At 34.2% G+C, this 17,191-nt stretch overlaps 1 protein-coding gene and 1 long non-coding RNA gene across 3 annotated transcripts in view; one reads left to right on the top strand and one right to left on the bottom strand.

Annotated features, from left to right (window-relative positions):
• Positions 1 to 17,191, top strand: part of ACTR2 (actin related protein 2) — a 32,475-nt gene that overhangs the window by 7,340 nt on the left and 7,944 nt on the right. Inside the window, exons 3-6 of one of the 2 annotated variants that reach the window (XM_058182340.1) lie at positions 4,978 to 5,193; positions 13,525 to 13,597; positions 13,929 to 14,065; positions 14,954 to 15,103. In XM_058182340.1, coding sequence (XP_058038323.1) covers positions 4,978 to 5,193; positions 13,525 to 13,597; positions 13,929 to 14,065; positions 14,954 to 15,103 — 576 coding nt within the window. Of the gene's footprint in view, positions 1 to 4,977; positions 5,194 to 6,738; positions 6,979 to 13,524; positions 13,598 to 13,928; positions 14,066 to 14,953; positions 15,104 to 17,191 lie in introns of those variants that run through there. The other variant, XM_058182331.1, reaches the window with a different exon arrangement.
• LOC131197824 (uncharacterized) lies at positions 209 to 4,317 on the bottom strand. Its single transcript, XR_009155033.1, has 2 exons — positions 2,629 to 4,317; positions 209 to 2,365 (listed from the first exon to the last, which is right to left on the bottom strand). It is a non-coding gene; the product is annotated as an uncharacterized LOC131197824 (long non-coding RNA).

Raw genomic sequence — 17,191 nt, 5'->3', positions numbered from 1 at the left:
CCCTAGCAATTTGAGTGCATAAACGGAGTCAAATCTGGAATTCCTCTTGCATTCTAAAACAGCATAATACTAAGCCTTGGCCATTGGGGATAGTACTTCAGAAATTGCTGTTTAATTAATTAGGTGGGCTTCTAGCCAGTTTATATCCTAATAGTATAGCCATTGCAATCCTTTGCTTTTGATAGAATAAAAAAAGAAAAAATAGTGATTCTTTTTTTGTAATAAGCAATTTGTCCCATTCTCTTGCTATTTAGGAGCTTGTGTACTCTTCCTGTCTAGTATGATATTTTGGGGGTCTAAATGTGTGTTCTTTCTCTTATTTTGGCTACTTTATAGCCTCTTGGAGATAGTTCCCATTTCTGCTCATCCCCCAAAGACGCAAAGACACAGAGAAGCAAGGATGTTCGATGCTTTGACTACCTTACAAATGAAAAGTATTTTTTAAACAAGTCTTACCACTTTCTAACAATTATGCCTGGTGGTTTCTCAGAGTGCAGCAGATTAGATTAGGACTGCCAGATGTAGATTTCTTATTAACCTTTTCCAAAGTTAGGTGTTGAAAATAGTTGAGCAGAAGACTGTCAGCAAAGAAATTGTGTAGCAGCACAATTCAACTGGGTTTTCTTACATCATGGTGTTTTTATTGTTTACGATTAAATAACTATATCACTAGGCTTAATACATTTTTTCTTAAGACTGGAGGTGTTAAGGTAGATAATGATTAAAAATACATGTTTAAGAGGTTGTTAAAGATTGCAAAGTTTAAAATCTTATTTATTTCACTTTAATGAAACATTCGCTCCTGAATGCTGTCTAAGAAAATTTTATAGCATTTGTATGTACTGAAGTTTGTATGTTAGTAAAATGTCAAGTCAATTAGGCACTTCGCTTATTAGCATTCTTAGCATAGGTGTGTTCTGTACTTGGCTGTTGAATTACGTTGTCAATAGAATGTCCTTCGGAATCTAACATCAAGCTAACAGTTTTGTAAATTTATATCAGGAAGGTTGTAATAGTCTTAAGTGATTTTCAAGAGCAGCTGAGTCAAAATGATTAAAGTATGATTTTGCTGAAAAATTGAAGGAACAATGGGGAAAAGCAAACCAATATTGTTTGCCTTTGTCTTCTATATTTTAGGAATCAGTTAAATACTGGTATTTTACAGAATCAGTCCTGCACAGATTGTACCATTTCTTTGGCAATAATTGGTTTTGAGCCCAAAGACCCTATAAAGAGAAAAGTTTATAATGTCCTAAAGCCTGTGCATAAATTAACATAATTTAGGATATTGTTTTGACTCATTGTACCAGTATGTACATGTAGTCCTTGACTTGCGAACATTCGTTTAGGGACTGTTTGAAGTTACAGTGGCACTGAAAAAAAGTGGCTAATTCCCATTTTTCATATTCTGCAATCATTGCAGCATTCCTGTGGTCACATGATCAAAAATTGGCTGCTTGGTATCTGGTCACGTATTTATGATAGTTACAGTGTCCCAGGATCATGTGATCACCTTTTGTGACCTTCTGACAAACAAGGTCAACGAGGGGAACTGGATTCATTTAACAACAGTGTTACTAACTTAACTGCAATGATTCACTTAATGACTGGCAAGAAAGATCGTAAATGGGGCAAAATTCACTTAACAATTGCTTCTGTTGCTTAGCAACAGAAATTTTGGGCTCAATTGTGATCATAAGTCAATGACTACCTGTAATTCTTAACTAAATGTTCAATCTGTTTAAACATATTCTAAAGAATGGATAGTCTAGACTTATTTTATATCATACATTATTCATTTTCTTTGTAAAAAGTAGTTTTCCCCAAGTCAGATATATGTATAGTATATGAAATGTGCAAGAAAAAAGATTAAAGCATGTTTTTATATAATTTGTTGTAAACTTTGTTGTTTCTTGGAGGCTAGAAGGTAGTTTGAGAATTGAAATAAAATTATATGAATAGGAAGATAGGCGTTAATATACAAATATTGGCCTATGAGTATATTAACAAATATAGAAAACTACTTTTGTTATTGCTAATATAAATGCAAATTGGGACACACTTCTTACTAAGTCAATGCATAATCTATTTTTAGAGCAATGTGAAATTTTATTCATGAAGCCTGTAACTATGGTGATGTTGTTCTTGTCATATATTTTGAATATTGGGTTTTTGCAATATATTAAAGAAACATTAAAATAGAAAACTTTTAGGGAAACTGCCAACACCATTGAAAGTATCCCAGATAAGATATCTCAAAATATTTTTCGTATTCTAAACATTGCCAAGCTGTTTAGTAAAACTGATGTATTCTAAATTAAAATGCTGGTTTCTTATTTGCTTGTCGGTCAAAATATTTTCGCATCTATAATGAGAAGTAAAGATACTGAATATGCTGAATTTATTGTCAGTTCCTGGGGAAGGATACAGGTAGATTTTTACTTGGTTAAGATATTTTCATTGAGATTAGCATGGGAGAAGTTCATTCTTAGCAAATTTGCTGATATATGAAGATATCTGCAGAGCATTTTTGGTAAAACCATCAGCCACTGTATGCATGGAAATAACTTTTTTTTGGTGTTTCGTTTAGTTTGGGTTTTTTTTAACAGGAGCCTTTCTGTCACTTACCTTGAAGTATGCTATATTCAAAGCATTTCCACCTGCATCTGTTTTTCTGCTTTGTTTCTGTTATGTATACTTGAAATAATTTGGATAAAGGTTTCACCAGGGCCTCTTCTGATTCTCTTGCTTCTGCCTTTTCTTCATCTTTCTTGACCTGTTGAAGTAGAATAACAAAAAGATGGTAAGTGAGGCGCCCCTGTGCTATCATCCACTCTTTTGCTTCATGGGACTTGTAGCCTTTCTCTCTCTCTCTCTCTCTCTCTCTCTCTCTCTCTCTCTCTCTTTGTGTGCTTTTCCCCCCCTTTGTCCTGTTTACTTTTATGTTTTGAATACATTCCTATTTCAGTCTTTCTTCATCATTTTGATTTGGTAGCTAGTACATCAAATTCTTGTAGATATTTGTAGTTAACTGCAGATGCAAGGCATCTACAGGTCTGTATGTGTTTAGTACCTATGCTAGAAATCACTTATTGAACTCAACAGAAATGAAACATACAGAAAATACCCACACATAACTTACTGTATGGGCAAGACCTATACTGTGGGATCATTAGAACAAGTAGGATAGTTCACACATAGAAACTGGTCTTTTTTCTCTATGCAGCCTTCTATTGTAAACTTCATGCCTAAATCATATCCAAGTTATCATTAATGAAATAGGTGTATTTATTAATAAATGAATTTATTAGTGCAATGGCAGTTAATGGTTGTCTTTTAAAGTACAGTTAAAATAATTATGGAAACATGCATCTGTATAGAAGGAAAAGTCATCATATACTTTTCTACAAAGTCCTATTTTTAAAAATTCTTACAACAGGATGGGAAAAGCACTTGGTTTATATGTGTGAACCTACCCTAAGTATGTTCAGTATTGTTAAGTTCCCACATAGGTGAGTCTTACTTACACCCTTTTAAACTGAATGCATAATTCAGTAAAGTTTTTTCATGCTTCTGAAATTCAGTTTTAAGCAAATCATGTCTGAGGCATGCACTAAAAGCTTGTGTTAAGTGAACGAGTGTTGTATATGGTTAAACATTAATATTTTAAAGCAGTTTTATAGAACTAGTGTAGTGATTATGAAATTTTTGAGTCCAATCTGGATTCTTTCTGACACATAAACAATTTTGCTTGGGTTAATGAATGATTTTTGACAAACTGTTTAATTACAACTAAAAAGTTTGATCTATTATAGGGTGAATTGCCTTGAATTAGAAAGGGCTGTATTCACATTTTTACAATAAATAAACTCTTGTAGCTCTACTAAAAAATTAATTTGGCATTACAGCCTGAAGAAAACTACATTGCTAAAAGCTAATTGACAAATCTGTATATCATCAAGTCTTTAGGATTACCCCAATGATTCAGACATTGTGTTGTTTAGTCACTGAATGTTAATTCTTCATTTTTTGTTAGAAGATATTTAATAATTGCTTCCATTTATGTGGAATATTAACTTCAAAGCCTGAAGTCAAATTTAATGGTTCCATATGAAATATATTTATTTTTAATATACTAATATATTAATTAGGATAATGATGGGATGGGACAAGAAATAATCTTGTATTCTTGTATTGTTAAAACAACCAATGGTGCTTCATAATTATTTTATAGAACAAATTATTGTGTAATTTTTATGATAATGATAGGACTCCTGAATCATTTGATAATATTAAACTAAGATTTAGGAGTGAAGTTCATATTTTTGTGCGGGAGAACAGTAACCCAGGTTTGGAATAAATGGCTCTCAGATACCAATTTGTTGCTCTAGACTAATATAAACATCCATTTTTTTTCTAATCAGTGTGAAATTTGCAGCCCCTTATTTGCTTTTGCTACTTGTTCTCTATGCTTATGCAGCACTCGTTATTCCCATTTAGTAATGTGCACAGAAACATGAAACATGCATGGAAAAAAAATTCTGCTAAATTCACCTATTCTTCTTGTTTAGAATTTCAAGAACTTATGCATCTATTTATGATAAAGTAATGTTGAAGGTAGCAAAATCTAGAATCCCTAATATACCTGAGGCTTTAATGGTAGTTGGTATATAATGTTAACATTATTTAAAATCAGTCTCAGATGACATAACCTTACCTGCATGAAAATAAATCAAATCCATGAAATGTATATGGGCATAACTGTTTAAAGAATGTTAGTTGTATTTCCCCCCCATTTTTAATGCCTTTTTATGCTTTTCAGTTGGGTATATAAATCAATTTCTCCCCCTCAAATCTTATCATAAAGGATAACTAGAAAAGCCATTTCTTTTTTGGGGGGGGGATTCTTTTTTAAAAATATATATTCAATAAAAATTTATAGAAAATAATTTATTAGTATCCATTTGCAACTTGTAGGATCTTATGGTTGGGGATGAAGCAAGTGAGCTGAGATCAATGCTGGAAGTTAATTACCCCATGGAAAATGGCATTGTCCGAAATTGGGATGATATGAAACATCTTTGGGACTACACCTTTGGACCAGAAAAACTCAACATCGATACAAAAAACTGTAAAATACTTCTGACAGAACCTCCTATGAATCCAACGAAGAACAGAGAAAAGATTGTGGAGGTAGGTGTATTTTTTAAAAATTCTTACAACAGGATGGGAAAAGCACTTGGTTTATATGTGTGAACCTACCCTAAGTATGTTCAGTATTGTTAAGTTCCCACATAGGTGAGTCTTACTTACACCCTTTTAAACTGAATGCATAATTCAGTAAAGTTTTTTCATGCTTCTGAAATTCAGTTTTAAGCAAATCATGTCTGAGGCATGCACTAAAAGCTTGTGTTAAGTGAACGAGTGTTGTATATGGTTAAACATTAATATTTTAAAGCAGTTTTATAGAACTAGTGTAGTGATTATGAAATTTTTGAGTCCAATCTGGATTCTTTCTGACACATAAACAATTTTGCTTGGGTTAATGAATGATTTTTGACAAACTGTTTAATTACAACTAAAAAGTTTGATCTATTATAGGGTGAATTGCCTTGAATTAGAAAGGGCTGTATTCACATTTTTACAATAAATAAACTCTTGTAGCTCTACTAAAATATTAATTTGGCATTACAGCCTGAAGAAAACTACATTGCTAAAAGCTAATTGACAAATCTGTATATCATCAAGTCTTTAGGATTACCCCAATGATTCAGACATTGTGTTGTTTAGTCACTGAATGTTAATTCTTCATTTTTTGTTAGAAGATATTTAATAATTGCTTCCATTTATGTGGAATATTAACTTCAAAGCCTGAAGTCAAATTTAATGGTTCCATATGAAATATATTTATTTTTAATATACTAATATATTAATTAGGATAATGATGGGATGGGACAAGAAATAATCTTGTATTCTTGTATTGTTAAAACAACCAATGGTGCTTCATAATTATTTTATAGAACAAATTATTGTGTAATTTTTATGATAATGATAGGACTCCTGAATCATTTGATAATATTAAACTAAGATTTAGGAGTGAAGGTCATATATTTGTGCGGGAGAACAGTAACCCAGGTTTGGAATAAATGGCTCTCAGATACCAATTTGTTGCTCTAGACTAATATAAACATCCATTTTTTTTCTAATCAGCGTGAAATTTGCAGCCCCTTATTTGCTTTTGCTACTTGTTCTCTATGCTTATGCAGCACTCGTTATTCCCATTTAGTAATGTGCACAGAAACATGAAACATGCATGGAAAAAAAATTCTGCTAAATTCACCTATTCTTCTTGTTTAGAATTTCAAGAACTTATGCATCTATTTATGATAAAGTAATGTTGAAGGTAGCAAAATCTAGAATCCCTAATATACCTGAGGCTTTAATGGTAGTTGGTATATAATGTTAACATTATTTAAAATCAGTCTCAGATGACATAACCTTACCTGCATGAAAATAAATCAAATCCATGAAATGTATATTGGCATAACTGTTTAAAGAGTGTTAGTTGTATTTTCCCCCCATTTTTAATGCCTTTTTATGCTTTTCAGTTGGGTATATAAATCAATTTCTCCCCCTCAAATCTTATCATAAAGGATAACTAGAAAAGCCATTTCTTTTTTGGGGGGGGATTCGTTTTTAAAAATATATATTCAATAAAAATTTATAGAAAATAATTTATTAGTATCCATTTGCAACTTGTAGGATCTTATGGTTGGGGATGAAGCAAGTGAGCTGAGATCAATGCTGGAAGTTAATTACCCCATGGAAAATGGCATTGTCCGAAATTGGGATGATATGAAACATCTTTGGGACTACACCTTTGGACCAGAAAAACTCAACATCGATACAAAAAACTGTAAAATACTTCTGACAGAACCTCCTATGAATCCAACGAAGAACAGAGAAAAGATTGTGGAGGTAGGTGTATTTTTTTTAAAAAGTCATGCTATCCAACTCAGAATTAATTTTTCTTAATGGAAAGCATTTCTTACCTCAGGATAACTTTTATTGAGTTTCGATGAATTAGAACCAAACTGATGTTTTATCCAAGAACAGATTCAATCTATATTCAGAATCTTCTTTAAAAACTGTAGAAGTAAAGTTCCATAGAATGCTTTTTCAGTGATGTTATGCATACAGGTAATCCCTGAGTTATGACAGTTCACTTAGTGACTGTTCAAATTACGACGTAGCACCCCCCCCAAGTACTTACTACCCAATCCTGAAGTTACGAATGTTGCAACACCAAGGCCGTTGTTCATCCTTGTGAATGACCACAGAGGCACTGCAACATTTTTTCTGCCTATTCCCTCCCCACCCCACCCCCCATTGGAGACTCACCTTTTGAAGATCTAGCGAGCTGTCTCCCCTCCAGCCTCTCTTTTCTTTGCCTGCTCTCGGGAAGAATAGAGGGAGAGCAGGATGAGCGCGCCCTGCTGAGCTTCTCTGACTCACCAAGGCTGTGTGCCACTTCTGGAGCTGCAGGCAGCCTCGGCAAGTCTCCTCCAAAGACTTCTAGGCTAGGCGTGGAAAAGTGTTTGCATGCCGAAGTGACGCTTTGGAATAGCGAACTCGCATTGCTTCAAGCCTCTCGTTGGCATGCAAACATTTTCCCCCTGGAGACTGAAAACTTCTGGGTGCCCTGATCTTGTGGGACTTAAGGACATTATCTGCAAAAGCGGATGGGTGCCTGAAGTCGCATGACACCATGGCCCCCAGAAGTTTCCAGTCTCCATCAGGTCTCCGGACAAAAAGTGTTTGAGCATCTATGGAGGGCTTGGAAACTGAATGATTCACTCCATTTCCAAGTGCCCCATTTGCACACAGACAAAGTTTCCAGTCTCCAGAAGTGGCAGGCAGCCTCAGTGAGTCAGAGAAGCAAGCAGGGCGCTCTTGTCTTGCTCTCCCTCTGCTCTCGCCAGAGCAGGCAAAGAAACAGAGAGGCTGGAGAGGAGACAGCTCGCTAGATCTTCGAAAGGTAAGTGAGTCTCCACAGGCCTGCCTGGATGAGGGAGGGGGAAGCAATTGCATGAGGTATCTGTGGGTCGGGGAAAACCTTAGGTGTTCTGATGCAGGTGGCCTGTTCCATCACTAAGCCCCCCATCCTGAGATACCTCATGTGCACTTAACGACCTGCACATTTGATTAGCGAATGCGTGGGCAAAAGGAGGGAGTGATCATGGTCAAGTTACGTGATTCACTCCTGTGAATCCTCGGGTTACTAATGTAATTGGCAGGCTCCATTACATTTGTAACTCAAGGACTACCTGTACTTTTTTCTAAAATAAAGTCATCTTACATACTTGCAAATATTTTTAATAATTCTGTTAAAACATGTAAGTGGACATTCTAATAATCAGAGACATAATCCAATTCATAGAATTAGAGCTTTGAAATACTGAGTGTTTATTGCATGATAAACAAATTGAGAAAGTGGTAAGAACTGACTAGTAAAGGTTTATATAGAAATTACATAATAAACTTCCTTGTAAAAAAAAAACTTGAAAGAAAAGCACATTAAATTTAATAGGCTTACTTCCAAATAGAGCAATATTTTGTGATCTGATGTTCCACTCAAAAATTGAAAGTTGAATGTTCTGGCTCAGTTAAGAATATGGCCTGAGATTCTTACTAATTCTTACTTAAAGGAGAAGATTCTATCAACAAATGAAATGCCCTCTCACTGCTAAATTTATATTATATAGGTGAAATGTAATCATTTTTGTTAATGCAGTGAATGTAGAAAAATTACTGTTTAGAGGTCTAGCTTATGGCAATTACACGTTTTTACTTACGTTGTGCATATATATATATATATATATATCTTCAGGGTTACATCATAACACATACTATGTTTAAGAACAAGGTATTTTGGTTTCACAATTAAATGACATATGGTAATGTAGTATGGGTAGTAAATTAAACATTAAATTTGCAGTAATTTTTGTTACCTTTGTTGATTCTGGTTTCCATGCATTGGTTGAAGACTAAGAGGTTGTGTTGGAAAGCAGCACAATTTGACTTTAATTCATTTTACAGAGTTTCAGAAAATAGTCATGCTGACTATTTATCAACTCTAAAGAGAAAGAATTACACATTGATAATAGTTTCTGAATTTGAAGCTGAGAAGGAAATGGATTTTAGTGATAAGGTTGAAGAGAGAACTTTTTTTTGTGAAAAATGAGGCACGCAGAGGGTTTGGGAGGCTTGCAGAGTCCTCCTGGGGGCTGGAGGAGGGCAAAAACGCCCCTGTTTTTGCAAAAATGGAACAAGCAGAGTGGGGCTTTGGGAGGCCAAAAATGGCTGTATTTGGTGTATAAGACGCACCAACATTTCCACCCTCTTTGGGGGGGGAAGGGTGTGTTTTATACTCTGAAAAATACAGTATATTTTTTTGTTCATTTGATCTTGGATTTTGAGTAATATCCTGTATTAAATGAGGAATTTGGAGTAAATGCTTAAGCACTGAATAACATTTTGATGTACAGTATGTTGTACTGCATCAGTACTCTGGCTGCTACATTTTGTGCTACCTTTTAAACACTTTATGAATGCACCTCTTATTAGTGGGGCCAGAAACAAAAAATGGCTGCTGAATCTTTTTATGGCTCAATTTATTCTTGCCTGCTGATATAATACAGACCTCATTCACAAATTGAATTGTGTCATAATATATTGTATAAGTGACTTAAACCATTTTATTAAAGAACGGTTTGGGTTGGGAATATATAAAACATTGATGGAATTCTTAGAACTTAAATAGATTTAAAAAATTGCTCAAATACATAGAGTATTTCCCCCACTGTTTATTGTTTTATTTATGTGTTAGGTTTATATCCTACCTATCCTTCAAGAGCTCAAGTGATTTACATGGGAATTAATTTTCATTTTGTTCCCCTAGCAATCCTATTCTAACAAATTGATCACTGCACCACCCTGGCTGTTTCTCTAGAAGAAATCTGTAGATTTAGATCATTAGGTTGAGTAGCTCTGCATTAGTCTTATCGAGAAAGTGACAATGTAAATGCATCTTGCATCCTTTCTTTCTTTTCTTTCCTTGAGCAAAGCTAAAATGACAGTGCCTGACAAACTAGACATAATTCAAGATTCTATCTATAGTGAATCAAGATTCTGTAGTGAAACCTGGAAAAAAATTAAAGCAAGGGTTCCTAAAATTTTTAATACTGCAGTCTCTTAACATGATAAATGAATTTGTGTGGTATTCTTCCATGAATAAAACGAAATGATAAATATTAAAACTGCCTTAGTTGACAGATGGGATGCATACATAGATTTAGCCATTCTTCACACTCAAGTTAGCTTATAGGCTTGCTTAGACAAAGTAAGAACAAGTTCTGAGAGTGCTCTTGCTTTGCCTAAAGAAGTTTGAATAGTTGTAAAAATATTTCGCATACTAAACTGGGTTCCATACTACAGTTTACAAACTCCTAGATTAAAATGTTGAACAAGGCTGAGGAAATCAAGTCTGGTCTCAAGTATGAAAACTTAGTAGGTGACATTAGGTTAGTCCGTTTTCTCTCCTCAGTCTCGATCCTCAAGTAGACTGCCTTCAATTCATGCAGGAAAGGCAGGCTATAAAGCTAGCAAATTAAAACAAATATTTATAAATGAATGGTTTAGTAGAACTAAATATATTCCATTTTGAGTCCACTGTGAATCTTAAAATCTTGTATGAAGTACTATAAGAAGCTTATATGGAGCCTCTGTTTATCCTGAAAATAAAATCCTCTGTCACAACAACTTTAGCAATCTGCGACAGTTTTCCAAAGAACTCTGTACGAGTGTGTGTGTACAATATATATACATTTTTGCTCCATTATACAAATCAACTGTCCTTCAGTCATAGCCTGATTCTTATTACCACTTTTCTAAGTAAAATAACATTAATTTATGACATAAATCTTGTATGCTTGGTACTTTCTCCTCTCTTCTTTAACATTTACAGAAAGCTGTAAAACATCCATAACCAAGAGTTGCAATATCATCAATATGCTGATGATACTCAGCTTCACATCTCTACACATGGTTACCATTGTACTGTTTCCTTCACTGGATTTTTTCCTCTGTGCTCAATCTAGTCTCATTCTGTAAAGCTTTCAGAAAGTTTTGTTAAGTTCTGTTTTAAGTTTTTAGAGTGTGATAGAGCCCACACATTGGTTCCACTAAATTATCTTAGCTGTGAATTCTGTGAATATTTATGATGTGTTTTGTATGCTTTGTATTGTCTTTTATTGTTTTCAGTGGATGTATTGTTTGGTTATTTTTATTGTTTTAACTTTGTAAGCTGTCCAGAGTCCTATAGATGAGATATGCAGCTATATGAATTAGAATAATAAATAAATTAGAATATTAAAGAAATATATTTATTTCTATGACTCTAACTGATAAATACCTTCTGTATTACTGTATCTTGTTATGTTATTGGATAATTGTAATATTTGCATTAGGTTATTAATCTTAATTAAAAGGCAAACACTTTGAAATATGTAGTCCATTACACTATAAGCCCTTAGTTAGCATTGGCTGTAACTTTAATATTTAAACTTTTTTTGGAGGTACCAACATTTGCAGCCAAATTAGTGAAAGAGTGAGGTATCCAACATTTTCTTGATAGATTTATAAAAAGCCTGTCAAGAGAACAGAATGGTAATTGCTATAGGAGAAGAACAACGGCAACCCCAGATGCTGTTCCATATCCAAACAGCTATTTGCTGGATCAATCAAGTAAACAACCTCCTTATAAACCCCCCTCTCCCCCAATATCCATTGAATCTATTAAATAATGCATCTCACTATGAAAGCAAGTATACTAGGAGCAGCCAATAAATTAATCAAGGCTATACTTCTTGATCTATCCTATATGACACATAGTTATGGGTATACAGTATGTTTCTAGGTTAGAAGCTGTCCAAACCACAGTTGAAAAGACCCTTTATCTGTCTGGAATTAGGCTATATCTCCATAGGAGCCTGTCTGAGTGCCTGTCACTCAGATCCTAGTTGAAGCAAATTCTTGGGGTCACATCTTTGGACTGCCTCATCTTACTAGATAGGTTTCAAACTGCCCTAAGAAGACAAATGAATTTTGGTCTGGCTTATTGTGGCTTCTTCCGTTCTCTGCCCCAATTTTTTTGTGATGGTCTCGATCTTGATAAAACCATAGTTACCGTTCAGCAGAGAATCTGGGACATGTATCTTGAAACTGATACAGTCTCCTATCTCCATTATAACTCTGTAACTTCCTCCCCTGTTCCATTCCCTGATATTTTATAACATTTCTCGCACTTCACATAAGAGATTCTTCATATTGCCCCAAAACATTGAATTACCCATAAGGACCGATTCTATTAGTACCCTCTATGAAAAGTGCACTTGTGTATGTTCTGATATAGAAGCTGAATCTGTTTCATGCAAGTTGCTAGACTTCCTTCTAGATAATAAACGGAGGATTAAATTCATAATAACGATTGCTAAAAATCTTAATTGTGGCCCCTTGTTTTTTTTCTAGGTGATCAAATTTCACCTACAGGTAGTCCTTGACTTACAGCCATGTGTTTAATGACCGTTCATAGTTACAACAGCATTGAAATAAATGACTTATAACTGTTTTTCACACTTATGACAGCTTTGTGCACGTGATCAAAATTCGGACACGTGGCAACTGGCATATATTTAGGATAGTTGCAGTGTTCTGGGGTTCTTTTATGACCTTCTGACAAGCAAAGTCAATGGGGAAACGAGATTCACTTAAAAACTGTGTGCTAAGTTAACAGTTGTAATGATTCACTGAAGAACTGGTAAGAAAGATTGTAAAATGGGACAAAACTCACTCAACAACTATCCTGCTTGGTAATAGAAATTTTGGGCTTAATTGAGACTGTAAATTGAGGACTACCTGTATTGCCAACAAGGTTGCTAGTTTTTTAACGATAGCCATGATTTATAAAAAGATCATTGCATACTTCCCTTATGCTATTATTGCTTGAGGATTTTTTGTATAATTTTATTACATTGTTAAATTTATATTGATATTTTATAGCTGATGTGTTTTTATACTGTCTTTTAAATATTTTAAAATATTGTTAATGGACAGTAAACAAAAACGTAATAGGTCGATGTGAGACAAAATAAAATTTTATATTATATATTCAGTAGTTTTTGGCACACTAAAAAGTAAACAAGGAAGAAAATGGCAGAAACTATTTAAGGAAGTTTTCACTTTTCTGTTTGAGTAATAAACTCATTTCCTGCGAAACTAGGTATTAATTCATATTGCACTACTCAGACACAAGCATTATGCTTTTTCTTATGTTGCTTTTAAGAAAAGAGTTTACATGGCAATTTATGTTTCATATTGTTCAGGAAAAACTTTTAATCATCTTCCATATTTCATAGCTATGTAATTTTCAGTTTTGCAGACAAAAAGCAATTTTTATCTTTTCAGGTGATGTTTGAAACATACCAGTTTTCTGGGGTTTACGTAGCCATTCAAGCAGTTCTTACTCTGTATGCACAAGGTAAGAATAGGTTTTACTTTGAATTATATGTATCATAAAGAAATATATTTGAACCAAATCCAAATTACAAAAATTCGTTAAACCAGACAGCCTTTCTGGTAATATTTTTGTCATAAGGATATTATTTTGCTTGGTGTAGTTAAATTTAAAGTATAAATTCAAGTGCATTTATACAATAAGTAATTCATTAAATTATTTCATTATTATTTTAGTTGCTGTATAGAGTCGGCAAACTTAAGTGATCAATGCAGTTTGGGTTCTAAAATCAAATTTGAAATCAAATTGAAATGGTCTCATGAGGATTTTTGTTGTTGTTGCTATTTTTCTTCAGGTTTGCTAACTGGTGTTGTTGTGGATTCTGGAGATGGTGTTACTCATATCTGTCCAGTGTATGAAGGCTTTTCTCTTCCTCATCTCACCAGGAGACTAGATATTGCTGGTAGAGATATTACCAGGTATCTCATCAAAGTAAGTTGGAGTTTTTAAATTTGAGAAAAATATATTACCAGTTTTAATAGGTCTTTGGCTCATTTTGTCACAAGCTTACAATGGGGAAGATCAGAAAATCACTCAATGGGGTATTTCTAGCAAGAGTGTAACATTATTCCTAAGGAAGGAATGAGCACTGAGCATTTATTCAGAATACCAGAACATGTTTGCTTGTCTAAGTCTTGCTGAATTCCAAGCTACTCTTGCAACTTTAAAATGATTTATAATAATACTAAGGCAATTATGAAAATGAAAAATTGTCTTACAAAATAGTGTAGAAGCGATGAGACATAAATGAAAGATTATTTCCAAAAGTTCCACTCTTAAGAGGTTTTAACCTTGATAAGCTATTCAAGGAACAGTGCTTTTATTATCAGTAAATGCTGTGCCTTGAATACCACTAGTTTTTTATAGCAGGGCCTCCTTGCCTTGTTTTGAGGGTCCAGGTGTCTGTTGCAGGAGGCGTTTGTTTGTTTGTTTGTTTATCTGGAGAGAAGGCATTCACAGAGATACATGTGAGGCCCCAATCATTTTGGGTTTTAAAACTGGGTCAAGCATATGTATGATGATAAATGCACCTTATGTGCAAGAAAGAGTCAAGAGACATTCTTCAAGAACAGGGGTATATTCTGTATATTGAAGTATTGGCAGATCACCTTGCATGTTTTCTATTAATGTCTGATGAAAAACTCAATAGGTTTGAGTTCAAAATAAAATGTGAGCAGCAGCTATCAATCAAGATGCAATATATCTTTGTCACTCTTGCTATAAATGATAAAATTTATCATCATTGCTATAAAAGAGAAAATGTCTCAATCTGAAAGCCTTATTTCAGGTACGCCATTAACTGTCTTACTTCAATACTAGCTACTTTTGCTACGAGGATATGCCTTCAATCATTCTGCTGATTTTGAAACTGTTCGCATGATTAAAGAAAAGCTCTGCTATGTGGGTTACAATATTGAACAGGAACAGAAATTGGCCTTGGAAACTACTGTGTTAGTTGAGTCCTACACGGTGAGTAACTGTGCATTTTCAGTTTCCCATTATAATGCAAAAGTAGACAGCCTGTTATTTTTCAGTTGATACGGCAAGGGATTACATGGTACTTTTTAAGACATCTGGAGCCCCTGGTAAAACAGTTCAGACATTAGTGGCATGTTAGGAGTAAGCAGAATAACAAAATGGCACAAAAGATGATACAAGAATTGGAGATTTTTGGAATACTTGTTTAGACAAAAATAGAACAGGGGAAAAAAAAAAGTCCAAAAATTGGACAAGATGATTCAGCCACTAAGTTTGCCATCCAGAATTGTCCTCAAACTTGACATTATAAGTTGAATGTTACCACTGGTAATTGGGATTATCCGTATCATGCTATACAGATAGTATTTGTTCCCCCATTCTTATTTAAGTATTCTTGATTGCTTTAATAGAGAGCAAATACAAAAATATGAATGTGTTGGTTGTTTCTTTCCTTTCTACCCTTAAACATTAATCAGATTGGCTACATTATGGTATGACAGCTATGACCATGCTCAATTAAATTTTATGAGTTTTAATTTTTTTTTTACTTTATTGAAAAATTACAGGTAGTTGCTAGTAATGAAAGGTAATTACTGCTTTAGGTTAGCAAATATCTACCTAAAGCAGTAATTGTCCATCAATACTAGTAACCAGTATCTTTAATAATAATAACAGTTGTTTAATAGAATTATAGAATTGAAAAGGAATTGCAAGTCATCTAGTCGAATCCTATGTCCATGGCAAGAATCATCTTATCTCCGACAATGTCTCTTCAACTTCCAGCAATGGAGCACTCACAACTACAGAAGGCAGGTTGTCCTGTTACTTAATAGTTCTCATAGCCAGGAAATTCTTCCTTATGTCAAGTTTAGACCTCCCTAAAGCTTCCCCCATTGGTTCTTGCTCTACACCTAACAGTATATTCTAAGCTACCCAGTATTACTATATTAGTTTGAAATCCAATAAATAATACACTTAAGAGCTATGGAGAATAAATCCACTCGCTCTTCCTTGTGATAGCCCTTCAAATATTTAAAAACTGCTATGGTGACTCCTTTGCTTTCTCTTCTTTAGGCTAAAACATACCCAGTCTTTTAAAACGTTCTTCATAAAATTTAACTTCCAGATCCCTTAGCATCTTACACGTTCTTTTCTGCCTCTTTCCAGTTCCTTGGTGTCTTTGTATATTATGATGATCAGAACTTGACAAAATATTCCAGAACAATCACTTCTCATGGTTTCAACACTATAATTCTGTTGAAGTAGTGTTGTAGCACATTGCTGGTTAATGCTTAATTTGTGGACCATCAGGACGCACATCCTTCTTTCAAGTATTATTGCTAAGCTATTTATCTTGTACCTGCACCTGCACCTGCTTTTCTTGTTCAATCTATTAAGATCTTTTTAAACCTCAAGTCTGTTTTCTATAGTGTTAGCAATTTCTCACCACCACTTGAGGCAGCTGCAAATTTCAATCCTCTCCTGTAAGTCATTTATGAAAATAGATAATACTGGACTCAGGGCAGACTCCTCGGGTACACCACAGGATGGGCAGATAGGTGAATTGATTAATTAGTTTAAAGCAGTTATACAACCATCATTATACAGTGTGCCAGAAATCTAACGTATCTTTTTCACTGTACGAATCATTAACAAATACATAGGAGCAGCTAACCAATATGGCTGATCAAACAACCCAGTACAATTCTTTAGGAAACATCTTATTTTTAAAACTGTACAGAAGGCCAGCCTGATTGGGATTGAGCCATAAAAAAATGTGTCTCTCTATGTTGATACAATACCATAAAGGCCCACATACTTAGTTGCTGTTGTTCAAGTGGCTGCAAATCTATCTGGTTGTACCATTTTATCAATAAGGAGGCTGTAGTTAATTTTGTCAAATGCTTTGCTGAAAACTAAGAATAGTATATGCACAGCATTCCCTCAGTCTGCTAATAGTTTTGTCAAGGAAAACAATATGCTTTACGTGGCACAACCTTTCTTTAACAAGCCCTTGCTGGACTTTCTAATGATTCTTCCTAACAGCTTGTAAACTCACCGCTTAATTATCTTTTCTGA

This window comes from Ahaetulla prasina, chromosome 1, assembly GCF_028640845.1.
Source record: "Ahaetulla prasina isolate Xishuangbanna chromosome 1, ASM2864084v1, whole genome shotgun sequence".
NCBI classification, from domain to species: domain Eukaryota; kingdom Metazoa; phylum Chordata; class Lepidosauria; order Squamata; family Colubridae; genus Ahaetulla; species Ahaetulla prasina.
This window is presented reverse-complemented; position numbering and strand designations above follow the sequence as displayed.